Source organism: Pelodiscus sinensis, chromosome 6 (genome assembly GCF_049634645.1).
Source record: "Pelodiscus sinensis isolate JC-2024 chromosome 6, ASM4963464v1, whole genome shotgun sequence".
In the NCBI taxonomy this organism is placed as follows: domain Eukaryota; kingdom Metazoa; phylum Chordata; order Testudines; family Trionychidae; genus Pelodiscus; species Pelodiscus sinensis.
In genome coordinates, this window is record NC_134716.1 from 103,201,258 (window position 1) to 103,221,735 (window position 20,478).

At 44.2% G+C, this 20,478-nt stretch overlaps 1 protein-coding gene across 1 annotated transcript; it reads right to left on the reverse strand.

Moving 5' to 3' along the window:
- Window positions 1-323: 323 nt before the first annotated feature.
- PTGER4 (prostaglandin E receptor 4) lies at window positions 324-13,005 on the reverse strand. The gene is made up of 2 exons (XM_006139483.4): window positions 11,272-13,005; window positions 324-2,533 (listed from the first exon to the last, which is right to left on the reverse strand). The coding sequence occupies exons 1-2, from the start codon at window positions 12,094-12,096 to the stop codon at window positions 1,940-1,942; spliced, it is 1,419 nt and encodes a 472-aa protein (XP_006139545.1). The 5' UTR covers window positions 12,097-13,005; the 3' UTR covers window positions 324-1,939.
- Window positions 13,006-20,478: the final 7,473 nt, after the last annotated feature.

A 20,478-nucleotide genomic window follows, 5' to 3' on the forward strand; every position in this document is an offset into this window, starting at 1 on the left:
AAAGAATATACATATCACTTCTGATGCAAGTGCTTGTGTGTGCAGGCTTACCTTTCACTTTCTACCTTTATTCATGCACGTAAAACTCAATTCATTGCTTCAAAGTTAAAGGGTCAAAGCACAGCCAAAAAATTTTATGTAATAATTTTGAGTGAAGACTGTAGTATGTTTTTGAATAATTCATCTAGCTACATTCCAGTGCACCCAGCACTGCAGGGATTGTGTGGGATGACTCCTTGTTGATGGTGATAGTTGTGTAGCTAACTTCCTTTGCAGTACTTTACAAATGGAAGGAATGGAGTACATTGGACAAGCTGTTAAACAATGTTTTGAAAGTTCTGTTTTATTAAGATGAAAGCCAATGGGCTGGCATTGAGTGAATTACACACACAATTAAAGACATCCATAAATTTCTGAACTCAAGCGGAATGTTTCCATTTAATTGCATTCTCCAAAATAATTCTGGTCAGTACAACTGTTTCTTAAACATATTAACATCAGGCTCAGAATTTTAATTACAATAAAGCAATTCACATGAAAACACTTTAAGCAACATAACATGCTTCATAGTTCTTTGACAATTTTTTCCCCAAAGATCTGTACAGAATTTATGTCTGATACAACAACACTGCTGGAACAAGAGCTATCTTTTAAAACAAACAAACAAACAAACACAAAACTTCTTTTTAACACTGGTCAACAGTTATTTTTGGTAATGGGTTTGTTGCTACATCTTAGTAGTAAATAATTTTCCTTGGGGCTAAGAACAGGAAATAGAACCATATACCCATACTTTATAATGAAGATATTCATATTATTATTTGATGGAATAGCAGATCAGACAATCATAAGATTATTTTTACTAAAGTAAAATGATAAATGTTATGAAAAATAACTTTAGTAAATTGGTGATTCTAAAACTAGAGTGAATATTAAAAATGTTAACCAGGAATTGAAAGTTTTTGGCCCCAGTCCCAAAAGCAATTTATGCAAATGCTTAATTTTATTCCTGTGAAGAGTCCAATTGAGTTCAGTTGGACAAGTCATGTGAGTGACATTAAGTATGTGTGTAAGAGTATAATGGTAGGGTCCTTTGTACTTGGAAAGGAGAAATTATGTTCTGTAGATAAGCATTCACAGAATATAAATCTGGCTTTTTTAGAATGTACACACACTGGAAATAATATTTTAAACTTAATGTGTTTTCTTTTCTCCCTTAACACAAAATGTTCCCATTTAATTAAACAAGTTTTCATTTGTTCCCTTCTAGAGAAATAGTTCTCGCTCTACCTTTAAATTTGTATGAAAATCAAACCTAATTCAAGAATGTCTATCAACAGCCAGCCATACTGGGAGGAAAAGAAGGCTGGCAATTGTTTGTATATACCTTGTATTAATAATAAACCTTCTCATAGAGAAGAATAGATTTTTAAATATTTTCAATCATGATATTTACAGCAATAAAAATTCACATTTTCACACATTAGTGAGACTTATTAAAATTGTACATATCTTCCCACTAACTACCTCGCCATCAGCTCTCTAGTACCCAGAGACTTAAACCTTTGATAGTTTAGGGTGAGGGGGAAGAATATATGTTTCTAGCATATTTGGACAAAAAAATGACAGCTCTTTCCAGCCACAGAGTCCTAGCAGCAATCCTAGGTCACAGAGCAAGACAAGGCAATAACAGTGTATGCTTCCAAACCCATTAAACCTGTCTTCTATGTTTTGTGGTAATAGGACCTGATTGTAGCAGCTGCTCCATGGTATGATCCTCAGTAGTCGGAAGAACTGTACCCATCCCATGGCAAGAGAAAAATAGCCCTTCAGAGTGTACATGAGCCCCTGTTACCTTTAGCAGGCAGAGCGCATGTCTATTGCACCAGTTTTTCCAAAATATTGGGCAAGGATCACCTGTGTGTGATTCCTTCCATTGCTATATACATTTTTCTGATAAGTTCAATGTTTCACTAGGAAAGGTGACCTGGAGGGAGCTGCCTTTGGGTGTAGAGCTGGTATCGCCACCAGACCTGACTTCATTCACTAGACAGACACTCTCCGAGTCCTGTCCTTGGAAAGAGTCTGAGGTCTCTGAGCTGCGTAGTGTCCGCACTGATGTAGTATCACTTTGAGCCAGACCACCACTGGCTCCTGGCAGCAGCATGCGACCCCCAGTGCTGCTTTCACTTAGCTCTGGAGGGTAGAGCAGTGTCTGTGAGGTGCTACTGATCTCTCTCAGCTCCCGGGAGATGAAGGAGGGTGAGTGGCTAGACATAGCAGAGGAGGTTCGGCAACCATCCGCACAGTTGAAATTGCTCCCAGAGTGTTGCCTTCGAGCTCCGCCAATGCGGCAAAAGAGGCACTTGATTTTCTCTATGACTTTGCTGAGCACTGTCTTACGGAGGAGGATGTAGACCCATGGGTCCAAGATGGGGTTCACTGAAGCAATGCGGATGGCCTGCAGATCAGGGTTTTGACTGATCTCCTTCACTAGGGCTGGCCTGTACAGCTGGTTTACAAAGACACGTACCTGCCATGGGGAAAAGAGAGACCCATATTTAGAGTTCAATCCTGGAAACAATAAATGACATTTCAAAATAGAGAGCCGGCTTAGCAATTGCATGTTACAACAAGGGGAAGATTAGCAAAGCCAAGCTTCTCATGTCAGTAGCAGGTTTACTTTTGGAAAGGTCAAAGATCAAGGAAGGAGCTCTGCTGTACATTGACCTTTTTTCCTTACTCTGAGGGGAAGAACAGCTCTCTTTCCCCCTCCTCATTACTACTTATACCTCTGAAGTATCCTTGTGTCAAGTTTATAATTTTCAAATCCCGGGTTGTTTTGTCCTTCTCTTTATTACTGGACCCAAATTCAAGATTCAGGCTCAAATTCTTCTTTAACCAAATGTCTTTTGCTAGCCAGGAGTACTGGGGGAGGCCATAGGTCAACTGAGGAGATCTATCTAATCATTGCATATTTCCTCTAGCAAGGCTCTCGTAATTGTATGTTTAAAACCACACGAAAACCACATTGCCAACTATCAGGCAAACTGGTCTCCAGAAACAAGCCCAGAGTTGCCTCTTCCCTAGTTTAGAACTATCTGTACTGACAGCTTCCATTATTAGAGCTTCAAAGCAATTGTTTAATACCCTCAACATTCCGCTTGCTGAAGCTTGTTTCAAGAAATGCTAACTGCTGCCTCCAATTGCCAGATTTGTCAGATGATCCCAGCACTGAGCAGACCTATTTAGATCTTCCCACATAGGTGTGCATCTGGGTTTGGTTGGAAAGGTGCAAAAGTAATAACCCTAAAATGTTCAAGATGTTCAGTGAAATTGCCGGGATACAGAGGTTAGTTTAAATAGTGTTTCTAGGTAACCACTCAGAAATTTTGTAGTGAATTAACATTTGATTGGGGTCTCGTGTATCCACGGTAACATTTGACCATTCAAGCTCCTTTCTTTAAAGAGAGGGAAAAACAATAGCACAGTTCTGGCTTGTTCATTAATGATCCATTCTTGTAATCACTGCTGTGCAAAAAGTCCAGTCCAACGCCCAGTGAGGTCAATGAAGTTATCTTTCCTGTGACTTTAATGAGTACTAGCTTGCACATGTACAGTTTGAATAGTCTGAAGCTGAACAGTTTCAAACCATAACTATCAAGACTTGAAATGTGTCCCAGGAATAGGAAAACCACTGGAAAGCCTTTCCCGTGGAAGTGCCTGCCTGCTTTGCAGACACTATCAGTTAAGTATAGTAGGGATGTTAGTGTGTCATTGAATAGTCATGTAATTGCATGAAATTTGGTTACATGACTATTCGATAGTCCTCGGGGACAAGGCCGGCAGCCAGTGCAATCCACCCCCACTCTTGGGGAGCTCCCTGCCACTCTGCTCTACTGCCTATTAGAGGCAGCAGTGGGGGTGGCAGGTGGGAGTTGCACTGCAAGGGGGGCCAATTTGAAAACCAGCTCGCTGCAGACAGAGGCTACTCTGTGGGATGCAGAACAGCCACTGTCCGCAGGGAGTTTGGACACACTGCCAACAGAGGCTGCTTTGCAGCAGCCTCCCCTGCCCTCCCCTGAGTGCGAGTAGGGAGGCAGACAGCACTGCTGAGCTGGTGCTGGGGTGAACCAGCTTTTGAACTAGCTCCCTGCCTCTGTAGCACGTAGCAAGGGGGGGCAGCCAGCAATGCAGGAGGGATAGGTAGGCGGATACGGTGTTTATGGGGAGCCTGCTTTTAAAGTCAGCTCCCCATGGCACCGGCCCCACCCCCTTAAATATCTAGTACCGATAACCGATTTTTTGAAGTCTCTTCTTTGTATTGACTTCTGAAGTGAATGTCAGGTTTTGGCCCAGCTGGATGTGGTTTCAGACAAGTAGGTAGATGAGGGTTTAAATGAAGCAAAAGAAAACACAAGCAAACCTCTAAAATCATATTTACCAGAAGAGTTGTGTGTGAAACAATCCAAGACTCATGAAACATTTCACAATTCCTTTTTGAAAGATTTTTCTGCCGTATAGTAATGTGAGGTTTGGCCTGATTCTTCCAGCAAAAGAATTCAGAACTTGACTTCATGCCACTTTAAATACATCAACTTAAAAAATAGAAAAGCTAGGTCCTCATCCTGAGTGAGAATCTGAGTCTTAAGTGTATCACTGAAAGAAAGTGAGTATGTGTGGGTTCCCCTGCTGTCCTATTCAAACTGTAAAAATCATTTTCTGAGCTCTATGTAATCTATATTCAGGAATGCATTCTTTTACCTGCTTAGGATTAGTTAGTTAATAGGTTGAGATACAAGTATCAGTCATACTTGATATAAAAGTACTATAAAGAAGATCACTATCAATATAACTATGAATTAGTTCCGTTTAAGGGTTTTTTTATATTAGGGATCAAAATGTCAAATCTTCTGATCTGAGTGGTCATCCATTTGTATCAGTGCTTGAGGAACAATTGCAATAAGACACTTATTTAAACTGTATTTCATTTATATATTAAAATACATAAAATATTGCCAATAGATGCTGGGCAAGTTCTGTAGAATTACATTGACAAAAAACCTTCACCATTTGGCTCGGAAAACTTATTTTAGTGCAATAAAAGTAATCCCATTATCTGACTACAAAGTCTTGTAGAGAATCTTTACCACTAGGTGGCACAGCTGTCACACTTTAAAAGTTCCTCTTCCTATCTGTAGTTTGAGGAAACATGAAGCTCTGTTACTAACTATGGACTTCCTTTGGCAGGGAGAGGTACCAGGAAAGATGTGCCATATACAATTTAAAGTTCTCTGAACACAAAACCAATGCCAGCCACAAACCAGGCAGAACCGAAGAGGTAGGCTGCTTAACTCCCACACCTCTGAGATGAACTTCTGCATTGAAATGCTATCATCTCTTTTACACAATGTGAAGTGGCAGTCAGACTTCCAGAAAGCAGCAGTATTAGCTTTGTTTGACATCTGTTCCTTGGTTTAAAATGCTGTTTGCAGAAATTCACTTGGGGCATGTCTATACAGCAGGGCAAAAACCGAATTAAGCTACGCAACTTCAGTTATGTCAAGTGCATAGTGGAAGTCAAAATTGCTTATTTTGGCTTTTGGCGCTGTCTACACAGCAGGAAGTCAAAGGAAGAACACTCCTCCTTCAACTTCCCCTACTCCTCAAAATGAAGGTTACAGGAGCTGGAGTAAGAAGTCCTTCAGGTCACTATTATTTCAAAATAATGGGCTGCTATGCAGACGTGTTCTTTGTGTTTTGGAATAATGTCAGTTATTCTGAAATAATGCTGTTGTGTAGACATAGCATAACAATGCTGCTGTTGTTTGTGTCTAACTTATTTTTGCAAAATATCAGTATTATTCTCCTTCTCCAATCTCAGAAATATAAAGGTTAAATTGCCAGAGAAGATTTTTCTCCTAATCTTTTCCTATTAGGAGATTTTTTTTTAAATGCAAAGGATTTCTTCCACAGCTAGTTCCATATGCACTCTGCAAAAATATATACATCTGTCTTGACACAGACTATTTGATATTTACTGAAGGATACTACACTGACAGGTAGGGCTCTATAAGACAATATTTTGTGGGTAGAAGTAAAGTCTTTATTTTCCTATAGTCCCTTCCAATTAACATTTGTACTGTGTGTATGCAAGATGAGGAAGACTTCACCAAGGGAGGAAACACTATTACTGATACATTCAACTGATATAACAGGGACATCTTGAAAGAATTGGTTAAAACCACTCATGAGAATGTATTCTTTTTCCAGTTTTAAAAGTTGATCTTTTTCATTCTATTTTTACATAGTTGTAAGTTTGGATCATCAATTTAATTTGAAAGATTAGAAGATAAATTTAGTTATCAGCTATCAGTGTCTGAACAGGAAGGTCATGTACTTTGACACATCCCTTTATGTTTACCTGGCAAAGCATACTGTAATATGAGAATCTAACATAGTGCTGATTAAATGGTTGGTGATGATTTCCAGTCTCTGACACTGTCCGATTATATTGCAGCAAATTATTCTGAATATTCCACTGATAGATATATACTAAAGACTCTAAATTTGAGCCTACTTTGTGAAAACTTAAGTACACAGCTGTTACTACATCCCCAACAAGCCTACACCATATCTTTTATCACAAAATCCGGTGGCATATCAAACTAGTTTTACTAGTGCTTTCCCATAGCATATGCATGTATCATTTATTAATCATATGTCTGACAAAAAAGAAACTGAATGGATCTTCAGTCATATCTTATGCAATTGAATTAATATTCATTTACAGCATCTTCCACAGAACAATGCTGAAATGCATATAATGTTTTGGGAAAAGTGCTCTTTTTACAAGATGTTTGATGAAGTCAGCCTTGCTTCTTACAAACAACTATCCAGCCAATCCACTCTATTGCCTTAAAGCAAGGACCACTATCTACCAGAGTTAGTTTGACACTTGAAGTTGTCCAGTCTGAAGTTCTTATTAAGCAAGTAGTAAATTGGGACTGATCAAATCCTGCCCCTAGAACAGTGGGCAGGATTTCTAACTATAGGAAGCAGACAGTGTTTTAAGGTGTATTAACAAACTGCTTCTTATAGTTGTGTTGAAATTGTTCTGAAGTTTATTCCCAAGCGATTACATTCTAGAAGCACTTGGCTGCTTCTGCTTCTGCTCACACAATGCACGAATCTGGTTTTTTGCTTTTTCTTCTGACTAAAAGTAAATATAAGTGGCAATTTTTACCCATCTGAAGTACCATCAAGTGCTTTTTATGATAGTTATAATGCTGAATAAACAAAGGAGTAGCCTTCTACCCAGTTTTCACCTGCCCCTCATAAAAAACTCCCTATGTCATATATTAACGTACTATAAATAAAAACCTATTTAATAGCAAGCAGGAAAAAATTGCAGTTGTACAAGCCAAATAAGCTTTGTCCAACAAGAACTTAGTATTTGACATAGCTGATCATGCCATTGCTCCAAAATTTAATCTGCCATCTCACCTCTGGCAGCGGACAATCCTGAGACATCATAGAAAAACAAACAAACAATATTATCCACTGGGCCAATTATAAATTAAGTTGTAAATCTCCTTTCTAGCACCCCGTTAGGGATCAAATGTATGCAGCAGAACAGAAGATTTTATTACTCATACTACTTTAGCTTAGCAAGCTAAATTTATTGTTAGAGATTAAATGATTTTGTCTTTTTTTAAAAATTGCAGCAATACATTCCAACATTTGATTATCAAGTATCTCTTTATTCTTGTGAGAATGTAAAAGCAAAATCACAAATACTAATCACCATTATGTTTTCAATCAAATCCCCTCTAATATCACCATTTACTGCCATTTTCTTGTAATCGCTTATATATTTATTTTAAGATGAAGTGACCAATGGTGAATTCAAATAAAGGTCTGAGCATACAGTCTGTATTTCTTCCTATCTTATTTCTTAACTTTCTTGATCAGACTCTTCACCACGCCATCCACAATAACTTTCTGCAAGTTTAGAATATGTGGGTGTACGTGAAAGGTTTAGATTATTTTTGCAGGTGTACTTTCCTGTTGGTGTTGTTGGTTCACTTTACCTACCTTCATGGTCTTTTGTTTTCTCGTGTCCATCTAAAATTTCTTACAATATTCTACAGATTTTATTAACCAAATTCATTTAATGTCATCATAAAACTTCACTGATTCACCATTCAAATAATTACAATACTAAAAACTCTGAGTTCTGAGTATCCTGTTGTTTAACCATTCTTTAAATAAAGACTTTATTATATCTTGGTTATTTTGCTTTTCTTAAGTTTTTAAAAGCTCTTTTGTAAACCCACGTAAATAAAGTCCACTGGATCCAGCTCTATTTATCTCCTGAAAGAGCTCACTCTGAGAAAGTTAGATAATATGATTCTCTCCTACAGAAGAGACCCTATTAGGTTATGGTTATTCAGCTTCTGTCACCAATAGGAAATCAACTCATCAGAAAATTTCATAGCCATAAAGAAGCTTCTGCATCTGCCTTATGTGATTGTGGAGTGCCACTCAACAGAATCGGCATGCTCTTCCTTATCAGAACATATTATTCTATTATTCTATTCAATGAGACTCTATCAGTTTCCAGTATAGTGAGGTTTCTAAGTTTAATCAACAGGATCTGCACTGGCTCATAAAATGTATAGGAAGGTTAATTATTTTCCAGTTTTTCTGCCCAGTGATTGCTTTTAAAGGTATACTGCATATTCATATCTTCCCTCCGCTATTCCACACCTTATTTCCTTCAGAAACTCTAAGGACATGTTTACACACAAAGTTGGGCCACTTTTAACTGTGTAACTGAAGCAGGCCAACCCTGAAAGTGTGGATCGGATATAATGATATAAAGGTGCTCATATAGCTTAGGCTTGGTCTATACTTAAAAGTTGCTGATATGGCTTCATCAGGTATGAAAAGGAAGTTTCCTCCAACCTAGCTCACATAGCACAGAGCGCTGGTGTTCCCACAGCTATGAAAAAACCCTTGCCAGTTGCACCCACACTACAAGGCTATGCCAACACAGATTTACACCATTAGAGTCCCTTTAGTGTAGACATGGCCTGAAACAGATAAATCACTACAACACCTATGTGTAGATCAGCCCTTAGGTCTTACCTGTGCTGCTAAAAAAGGTGTGTTCTTACCTCAGTGTAATTAGCATGCATGAGCTATTCTGAGTTAAAAACAGTGATGATTAGGCACTTTAATTTTACTATGAGGTAAAGTAGGCAAAACCACCCTGAGACAGAGGTATAGAGCTGTCCTCTCTTACCTTGTGGTAAAACTAAAAGTACGTCATCTACACTCTGTTTTTACCTCAAGGATATGTGCTATCCTTAGGTACAAATACCGCACTTTTAGCAGTGAAGACTAGACCTGAGATGGATGCAGCACATCCTAGCCCTCTTTTCTCTTGCATGCAATCAGTGGGCTTTCCACCAAAACCACTTACCCCTCAAGACCATTCATTTTAACTGTCAACAATCTGGTGGAGCCACTTCTGCCCCAATGTTTTGGTTATTATTTCTGTAAAAGATTTTCCAGCTCCTAATGAAATTGAACCACATCGCCTTGCACTGAGACTTCTTAGTTCTCCCGGTCCTGCAGATGAATCTCGGTATCACTTTGAAAAATCTGCCAGGGACCTTGAACTGAAACCTTTCACCTACTTATTTATATTTAGCTTTCAGATCCTTTCTGTTGCATTACCTATATCCCTTCCAATAATATGATATTAAAATATTTTCAGGGTTGCTGTTACAATGTCAGCTTAATTGAATTAAGTATGGTCAGTCTAGTGTCAGGAAGTTAATCATTATATGATCTGAGTTTTGATTGAATAGGAAAACAATACCTGCAGCTTCTGATCCCGAGAACTGTACTTGAACCTGATTTGTGTATGTGTGCGCGCACACACACAAAACCCTGATACAAAATCCATGCTTAATTGAGCCAGCCTTCCAATTCTGCAAGCAGTAACACATGGCAAAGTAAGCAGGTGTGCACTGCAAAACACAAGGCTGAAGGCCAAGTGGCTGCAAAGTTCCAGGATCCAGGTACTGCTACACTTCAGTGACTTTTATACATGTTAGTAATGTGGCAAAACTGGCCTGACACCTGCAATTATACCATTTACCTGAACAGTTCACAATCCTAGTTGACCAATCATATGTCACCCTCATTATGTGGCGTTCTGGTATAATAACCCTGATAAAAAGCTATTCCAAGATAGCTGCCAGCCACAGTAAACTCCATTACAATTATCCATGTTCTAAAACCACCTCTTTCTAACCCCACTCAGCTCACAAGATTCTGTTTTGGGAGGTTTGCAACTATACATGGCTAATTGCTTTTTTTCCCTTCATTTTAATGTATCTGAATCAACAAAGGAAAGAAGTTTGTCAAGTTTTATTTGTAATTTTGTATTGAGTGGCAAGCACTGACTGAGCCCGGAACTGGTACTGTTTTTCCTGGAGGTAAGGTGGAGGACAAGGTGTAATTCACTAATCAAACATTGGATCTTTACTGCCATTGAGGTCCATGGCACCAGTGGTTGTAGCTGCAATGTTAGCCAGTCTTCAGTGATAATGCCCAGGACTAACCTGTGATCTCTAGATTACATAGGGTCAGATTCTGCCACCTTTACTCTAGTTGAGGAATCAATAAGTGTCCCCACAAATTAAGGCACAACTCAAGGAGTGAGGGTGCTAGAATTTATCCCTATGACTGTAAACTCTTCAGCTTTTTTTGTGCTTTTTGTGCTATATAAATAATAACTTTGCTCTCCCTTGTGTGTTAAGAAATGCCATACACCAACAGCAATACTGCAAATACCTTTAAAATGCATTAAGTATTCTCAAGTACAGTCCTGTCCCAAACCACACCCGCTTAAAATTTGTTGAGATTTGTAAGGTACCTTCTAACCTTGCAATCCTGTCAAGACTTTGCTATGGTATGTCTATGAGATATTGGGGAGGCCACTAGTTTTTTTTGTCATACAATGTCAAAGGCACCTGGATAAGCATTTTTTTTGTTACGGTTCTAAATCAAAGTAAGTTTAGATTGCTATGCCTGTAGGATCTCATTAGAATTGTTTTAGTGGCTTATGAGAGCCCAGGAAATAGAAGGCTTATCCTATAGCCACAAATTAAAAGGAGATGGGTGGATTTTGCCCCAGAGGTCTTAGTGGGGGGGGGGGGGGGGAAGATAGAAAGGGCAGTACATGATACTCACCACCAGTGGAATAGAGCAGATGAGCACAACCAGGGAGGTGGCAATGAGCAAAATGACCATCTGGATCTCTGCTCCGGCCATGCGACGAAAGCTCCTGCGCCGGCGAAAATCAGACAAGCGGTTGGCGGTGTTGTCTGTGCCCAGGGAGGTGCGTCTCATGAACTGGCGATGCATGCGGATCAGGGCTACACACACCATGACATTGCAAACGACTGTGACCATGATTAGAAAGGAGCTGAACCCAGCATACATGTAGGAATAAGCGGCATGGGTAGCGTTCTCAGTCTTCCAGTCTATGAAACACCAAGTGTAGGGGTACTGGTAGGTAGACCTGCCCAGTCCCATGTTGGGCAGGGCACAGAACAGTACATTGGAGACATAGATGGCAAAGAGAGTGAGCCCTGCCAGCTTCTTATCCACATAATGGTTGTAGAAATAGGCATGGTTAATGGCCAGATACCTTTCTATAGACATGGCACAAATGATACTGAGCCCAGACAGCCCAAAGAAAAGGAGGATGAAGGAACTGTATTCACACAGTTCATCTCCACCTGGCCAGCGGTTCTGCAGGTATGTGGCAATAGTGACGGGACTCACCAGACAGGTCCCCAACAGGTCAGTGATTGCCAGTCCACACACCAGGGTATAAAAAGTGGTCTCCTTCTGCTCCTTCCGGGACTTGCAAAGCACTACAATGGCAATCAGGTTGCCCACCACCCCAAAGATGAACATGACAGTGGGGATCGTGGGAGGGGGCCTGCTGCCCCCATGCTCACTGGTGGAACTGTTCACTATTGTATATATGGTGGTGTGGTCAAAAGACATGATGATGAAAATACTGCTGTTGTGGGTTGTTAGGTGCCGATGAAAACAAGAGTGGATCCAAAAATGTAATTCAAAGACAGCCCTCCCCTCCCTGTCCCACCCCAAAAAACGTCAAGGAACAACTTACTGTTCAAGACAAGTGAGTCAATTTAAAAAATTCTACATTTCAAGGGAGGGGCGGGGGAGACTTAAGAAGCAAGCAAAGTCAAGAAAAAACAGACCTAATGAAAAGTGGAGTGACACCTGCACACACACAAAACCTCGCAATTCAGAGAAGCTGCAGTTAATGTTGTTGGGTTTTGGTTTTTTACTTCTAACAGCTTTCGTTGTGGCTGAGCCCTCTGTCTTTAAACAGGTTCTTGCATTTTCCAAAGTTCAGCTTGGAATCAGATCCCGGCGTCTGAGCGCGCGACTTTTACCTCTCTCCGGTGAACGCTGCTCTTTGCCGTGCCCTTACCCCTTCGCTTTGTAGAATCAAAATCTTCCCAGGGTCCCTTCTGCAATAGAGGTTGGTTCAGCGGGATCCTGCAAGCCTGGCAGTCGCTTTCCAAGCCCGTGTGTATCCCCGCCTGCCCACAGCGGCTGCTTCCCGCTCCTTGAGACGTGGAAATAAGAACGTCGAGGGGCAGGCGCGGGGTCTGCTCCCACTTCCAGCCCTCCCCGGGACCCGCTGCGGGGGGCTCGCGCAGGGCGCCGGAGTTATAAAAGCGGCGGGCGGCGGTGGCAGGTGTGTGTCTGTCCTCGCAGCAGCCTCCGCGGGATGTTGGACGGAGCGGCTGTCAGCTCGGCGCGGAGCCTCCCATGCAGCCGGGCGCTGTGAGCTGTGCCAGTGGCTGGCCCTGGCAGCGCATCCCTCCGCCGAGCATGTGCTGCCCTGCGTGTCACGCTCCTTCGCTCGCAGGCGGGGCGGGCGCTCGCTCCCCTCAAGTTTTTGCCGAGAGGGAGGAGGTGGAGGGGGCAGCTCCCCGGGGCTCCACCCAGCCCCCGCGCCCGATTGGTCGGGGCTAGGAGAGCACCGCCCGCGGGCGCCTGCGTCTCGCCAGCCACGGCACAACCAGGCGCGGGGCCGCGCGGCGAGTTCGGGCAGCCGCTCTCAGGCGCACGCTGGATAGATCCGTGGGCTCCTGGCTAGGGGGCTGGTCAGGCCGCGGGGGCACTGGGGCCTGGGAGAGAGACCGGGCTAGGGAGAGAGAGGGGAGTGGGGCAAGGGAGGGGGAGGAAGAAACCAGAATGGGAGGGGGGGGTGCACTGGTGACTGGAGGAGAAAGACCACAGTGTGGCACAGAGTTGGGGGAGACCATCGTGGGATTGGCAGAATGTTGGAGAATTGGGGGCAGAGAGAGCATGACTCCTGGGGTGCGGGGTGGGGCAGTAGTAGGAGGTGGGGGGAGGCAGGGCCAGACAATAGAGTGGCAGGTGGTTGTGGCAGGCCAGGTCCAGTGGTGACATCCCATGCTCCCTGCTGAGCCACCAGTGCCATCCTGAAGGCGGGGGAGGGGGCTGAGAGAGCATGGGAACTCAGGAAAGCCAAAGCTACAGGAGTCACTCTTAGGAGGGAAGGGAGAAAGCAAGAAGTGGGGGAGTGGCGCAAGGGAGCCACAAGAAGATGAACGGGAGTGGGGGAGCCATTGTCGGGATGGGAGCGCCTATCCAAATGCTGGTATGCCACATGAAGAGGCCAGGTTGCCTTTGTGAGAGGTGTCAGCATGGTGCACCCAGCCCCTGCATTGTGAAGCACATTAGTTGGCACTTCTGAGCAAGGCGGTAGCTGGCCAGACTTCAGGGCGAGGAAGCTGGTGGGAGGTGGTGGGAATGAGCAGTGTTGGACAACTGGCTGGCATTCTTTGAGAGACCATTTACAGTGGATGTGCTTTGCATCAGACCCCCGCCCCCCCAGCCCACCTCCATTCTCAGATGCCTGTTCTTTTGCTCTAATATTTGGTGGCTTACCATCCAAGTCAGTCCACATGGGATGCATTTTCTCTCTTTTCTGTATGATTCTGTCATGCCTCCACAGCTTGGGAAAGTTTGATTTCCTCTGCTTTTAGGAAGCTCATAATTAAATCAGATTTAGTTCTGTACTAGTCAAATTAAATCTGATCTCCTGTACTAGTCAGGAGAAAGCAAAACTCTTGCATTTGCATTTCTGGTTGAATGCCCTCCAGTGATTGCAATGGCAATGGAGAGCCCTCAGCACCATGCAGGATCAGGCTGTGTAGGACTTTCCCAAAGGAATAGTGTTTCTCCATTCCGAGAACTGACAGTTTGCTCAGCAGTGTTGTATCACAAAAGCCTCACATTTCTGGAATGGCATTTTGGGAGAGGCCGAGCTCTTCCTCCTCCAGGGCAAGGCATAAACTGAAGATGTGCATAGGAGATGATGATGTGCCTTGCGATGAAGTGATAATACCACTGCTATTGGCCATATAAGGAAGTGCCTGCCATGTAAAACTGATTTCACATCTTGTTTATTAATGACAAGCAACAAAAAGAGACTTCTCCTGGGCTAGTTTCTAAGAGGATGAGTGTAAGAAAAGTGACAGAGTACAAAATACAAAATACAGCAGGTGCCTTGTGCATACAAGAACACCTGCCTGTTACTGCCAAAGATAATCTCTCTACAGCAGTGCAGGAATGTATAATAAAATTTACCTGCATTTGGCACGAGTCCTTTATTATTTAAATATTTACTAAACACCAGCAGGGTTGGTGTATATGTGCGCATATGAGGAAAGGGTTTATACATTACCAAGAAGAACTTGTTTTATCATAATCAGGAGGACTGGGTGCACAGGGCATTGGTAATGGTACTGATTGGCTACGTCTAGACTGGCATGATTTTCCACAAATGCTTTTAACTGAAAAGTTTTCCGTTAAAAGCATTTGCGGAAAAGAGCATTTAGATTGGCACCGACGCTTTGCCGCAAAAGCACTTTTTGCGGAAAAGCGTCTGTGCCAATCTAGACGCGCTTTTTTGTGCAAAAACAAATCTGAGCTGTCTACAGTGGCCCTTTTGCACAGAAGCTTTGCGCAAAAAGACTTGCCCGAATGGGAGCAGCATAGTATTTCCGCAAGAAGCACTGATTTCAGATAGTAGGAAGTCAGTGTTCTTGCGGAAATTCAAGTGGCCAGTGTAGACAGCTGGCAAGTTTTTCTGGAAAAACTTGCCAATCTAGATGCAGCCATTATGTTTAAAGTTCAAATTTGGCTCAGCTTGGTAGTGGACAAAAAATGTTGCCAGGCAGTGGCTATTTATTGGCTTTTGTAAAAGGAGCTGATGGTCATAGGGTTCCTGGTGCAAAAGTGTCCAGATACAGATATAAATCAAAGAAAAATGTGATGCCACAACCTAAGATCGCATTATTTCTTTCAGCAGAACAGCAGTAATGACAACAGAGGGGTAGGTGTGTTAGTCTATCACTAAAAAAAATTAAAAATCAACAATCCTCCTGTAGCACCTTAGAGACTAACCAAAAATATAGACAGTATCATGAGCATTTGTGGGATAGGGTTTTTTGGTTCCCACCCCTTCTGCTGGGGCACCATTTCAGATTTTGGTGGTGGGGTGACCTGTGCATGCCATGATAGGGGGAGAGGAAGAGAATAAGAGCATGAGGGGGGCAGACTGAGGACACAGGCTTCAGCAGTGTCACTGAGCATGTTCAGTACAAGCTAAACATCACATTAGGAAGAGGAGGAAGCCAACCCCATCTGCTTCCCCCTCCCCCCCCATCATCTCTATCAAGGGGCTACCATGATACTGGAAAACTCTACTTTTTTTTTAGCAGAGAAATTAGCAGTTAGTTGACAGAAGCACTGTATTTAATTCCTATGTAAAAGAAAGACAAATAAATATTAAACCCACTCAGCTCTAACACTAGTATATGCTGACATTTTGTGGCAAGCCACTTATGGGACATTGGTTAGCCTTAAAATGTTAATATATATTTTTACTTTTCCACCACAGAGTTAGTAACTGAGAGACCCCCATCAGGACTCATGGCTCTATCTCAGTTCTGAAAGAGGAGTGAGGTTTAGTGGGTTACATCAGCGGGCAGATATATTTCACCTCTGTATGATGATGATGGGCGATCACTCATGGCTGAATATGATCATCTTCCATGGAAATTGTGGATCCTCAGGTGGCTGATAAGGCCAATCCTTGAACCATAAGTTCTGTTACAACGCGGACTGATGTTTACAAATACAACAGGAGGCTGTTGACCATGACTAAAAGCCAGTCTCCCCTTCCTCCTGCACCTCTTCTGCTTCGCCTTTGTAAGCAGGCAAATTCAAAATGCAGGGAACCATTGCATAAGACTCAGGCGCAGCCCGAGGCCAGCTGCAGCAGCTGGCGCCCTAGGCGGGGCAGTGCAATCGGCGCCCGTGCCTGCACGGCTGTCAATGGTCATGACGTCATCATTGGGCGCCCAGGCCAGCAGCGCCCCTGGCAGCTGCCTAGCTTGCCTAGGCTCACAGGCCGCCCCTAATAAGACTTCTCTCCATTTTGAGCAATCTTGGGTGAGTGTCTCCCAAGGGTCAACATCAATGTTGCACTTCAAGTTATCCTTTAGCAAGCCCTTATAATATTTCCATTGTCCTCCCACATTATGGTATCCTTCTTTCTGCTGAGAAAACAGAACCTGTTTTGGGAGGCAAGGCTCTGGCAATGTGACCAGTCCTGCGAAGTTGCTGAAAGATTATCATTGTCTCGATATTGGCAGTCTTGACCTCTTCCAGAACACTAATGTTGGTGTGCCTGTCTTCCCATTTGATCTTCAAGATCTCGCAGAAGCAATGTTGGTGAGACCTCTCAGGGACTTTCAAGTGATGTCTGTAGGTTGTCCAGGTTTCCATCCCACACAGTAGTATTGGGAGAATTATGGCTTGATAGACAAGAGTTTGGTGTCTGTTTGAATGTCATGATCTTCAAAAACCCTTGCCGTAAAAGAGCAAAGGCTGCACTGGCACAGCTAAGATGATGTTGGATTTCTACATCACTATCTGCCTTGCATGAAAGATAACTTCCAAGGTAGAGAAAATGATCAACGTTCTCCATCTCCTCTCTCTTGTTTTTAATAGGTGGGGCATATGGTACCTCATTTGGAGAGGGATGATGGAGCACTTTGGTCTTCTTGATGTTGAGGGTGAGATCAAGATGTGTGTAAGCATCAGCAAACACGTTCAAGATAGTTTGAAGATCTTTCTAAGAATGGGCAAAAACTACATGACTATCAGATGTATATAAGAACATCAGAATGGCCATATTGAGTCAGAATAGTGGTCCTTCAGACCCTGTTCCCTGTCTTCCAACAATGGCCAATGCCAGATGCTTCAGAAGGAATAAACAGAAGAGGCAATCATCATGATCCATCTCCTGTCACCTGTTTGTTTGAAATCTGCTGCCTATAAAATTAATTGGGTCAGCTTCTTCTGTTATGTTACTGAAGGAATGAATAACATTTCCTTATTCTATTTTTCTACACCATTCATGATTTTCTAGACCTGTAACATATCCCCCCGCTCTTTAGTCATTTCTTTTCCAAGCTGAAAAGTCCCCATCTTGTTATGCTCTCCTTATATGGAAACTGTTCCTTACCCCCTAATAATTTCTGTTGCCCTGTCTATATTTTTTCCAAATCCAATATATCTTTTTTTAGATTGGTTGACCAGATCTGCATACAGTATTAAAGATGTGGCATACAATGACTTTATATAGCGGGAATATGGTATTTTGTTTGATTATCTATTCATTTCCTAATGATTTCCAATATTCTGTTAGCTTTTTAGTTTTAGACTGCCACTGCACATTGAGCAGATGTTTTCAGGGAACTATCCACAAATGATTCCAAGATCTCTTTCTTGGGTGGAAACAGCCATTTTAGATCTCATCATTTTTGTGTGCATAGTTGGGATTATACTTTTCCATATGCAATACTTTGCGCTTATCAACACTGAATTTCATCTGCCCTTGTGTTGCCCAGTCACCTAGTTTTGAGAGATCCCTTTGTACCTGTTTGCAGTCAGCTTTGGATTAGTCATAGTTTACTCCTTTTTCAAGAAATTTATGAGAAGTTTAACAGCTATGGTCCAAATGCAGCACCCTGAAGCACAACACTCATTTCTACACTTCCCTCCTCCCCCATCTTTTAAGTACTGAAAATGTTTTCATGATGATCTAATAATCCTTCAGTTGCTTGAATGCCCGGTCTTTTGTTATTAATCACCTCACCTCCCTCTTTTTTATAATAAACTCCCTGCCCCAAAGGCAGACTGCAAGCAGCACAAATTATTCCCCTCAGCCCCTCATAAATGGCACCCTTGCCCGCTCCCTTCTACTTCTGCTTTTTATTTGAAACTCTGTGTCGCTTGCCCCATATTTGTCATCCGAAGAAGTGGGTTGTTTCCACAAAAGCTCATGATACTATCTATATATTTTGTGGTTAGTCTCTAAGGGTATGTCCACACTACAAAGTTAATTCGAACTAACGGGCGTTAGTTCCAATTAACTTTAATAGTGTCTATACTTACACACCGCTATTTAGAATTTAATTCAAAATAGCGGAGCACTTAATTCGAACTAGGTAAACCTCATTCTATGAGGAATAACGCCTAATTCGAAATAGCTAATTCAAAATAAGTTCTGTATAGACACTTATTTCGAATTAGGGGGCCTTCAGCCCTTCCCAGTTCCCCCTGGTGGTCACTCTGGACCAAACCAGGAAAACTCCTCTCCCCCAGCCCCAGGGCCCTTAAAGGGGTATACTGTGGCCAGATGGCACTTGCCAGAGCCAGGACTGCCAGCAGACTCTGCCCCGACCCAGTGGCACCAGAATGAGCCAGGCAGCCAGTGACAGCCAGCTGTCCCCCACCCAGTCCCCCAGCACTCAGGGGCCAGCCAGGAGCCGTAGATGGCACGCACCCTCCTGGACTAGTGCTGAGGTCATGGACCTTATTGAGGTTTGGGGGCAGGCCCCCAGTGTCCATGATCTCCTCACTAGGTGGAGGAACGCGGCTGTCTACGGCCGCATAGCAGCCACCATAGCCCAAAAGGGACACAGGTGCACCCAGGAGGAGGTGTGCCTGGAAGTCAAAGAGCTGCAGCAGGGTTATGCCAGGGCCACCAGGGGCGGCGCCACAGCAGGGGCTGCCACCTGCCCCTACTTCCCTGCTCTTGACCAACTCCTGGGGGGCAGGGCAGGCCACGCCAGCCCGGGAGGCAGCGAGCCGGGACCGGAGGGCCCTGAGCCGGGCGCACCGGAGGGGCCACTGCCAGCTATGCCGGCACCGGCGTCGGCAGCGTCATCCAGGGAGGCCATACTGGGTAAATGCCAGCACTGTCCTCTGCCCGGGGGGAGGCGGGGAGGCAGACCAGGGACCGCACGCATGGGCCATGCCTCCCACAGATCACGCAGCCTCCTGTGCACGTGTGAGCACGTGCCATGCCACCCTTGGACAGATGGCTCCAGCTGCGTGACACCCAGGGGCCATGGCCCAATAGGCACATGCATGTGTGAAGAGACCTGACACACTCCTGATCCCGGGGCGGGACTCAGCAGGAAGGTCTCCCATCACACACCCCCTCTACACAGAGGCAGGGGACATCTCCCAAGACATCTCCCACCCCGGCCACACTATACACGGCACAGAGGCATGGATACAGTCTTGGGGCAGCTCCCAGTCCTGGGGAGTGCCAGACATCCTGACCATGGCCTCTGTGCAAGCACAGCGGCTCTGACAGTGCAGGGAATGGTCACCCTCATGTTGCGCGGGGGGAGGGGGGGAAGGGCTGGGCGTCATCCACTGTGTCCCCAGGGAGAACTGATCACTTCTCTTCTTTCTCTACAGCTGCACCAGCTGCTCGTGCAGGGCACATCACCCTGCATGGGACATGCTCTCGCACCCACGGCCTGCTCCAGACCACCACCACACGGCCGGAGTCCTGATACCAGCACCTGGGGGCCCTGCGAGCCCTGCACTGCACCATCTAGGCCTGGATGCTGGAGGACCTGCAGCTCTGCCAGGAGCAGCTTGCGGAGGACCGAGCGAGGAACTGTCACCTGCAGGCCCTGCTGCAGAGCATAGTGCCCTGTGCCGGTCCTGCGCCTGGTGCCCCCCCAACTGCTGTCCCTCCTCCCACTCCTGCTCCCCCTCCCACCTCTTCCTCCTCAACCTCCACACCCTCCCTCTCAATGTCCACACACCACCTCAACCTCAGCACCCTCCTCCCCATCCCCCCAGGGATGCCGAGGCCCCCTCCCTCGCCGTGCTGGGAGGCGGTTGGCCCAGCAAGACCTCCATCCCTGATCCCTGAGCTTCCCCTCCACCTTCTTCCCCTTGCTTTCCCCTTTCAGCTTCCTCCTTCCAGTTTTCTCCCTCCCC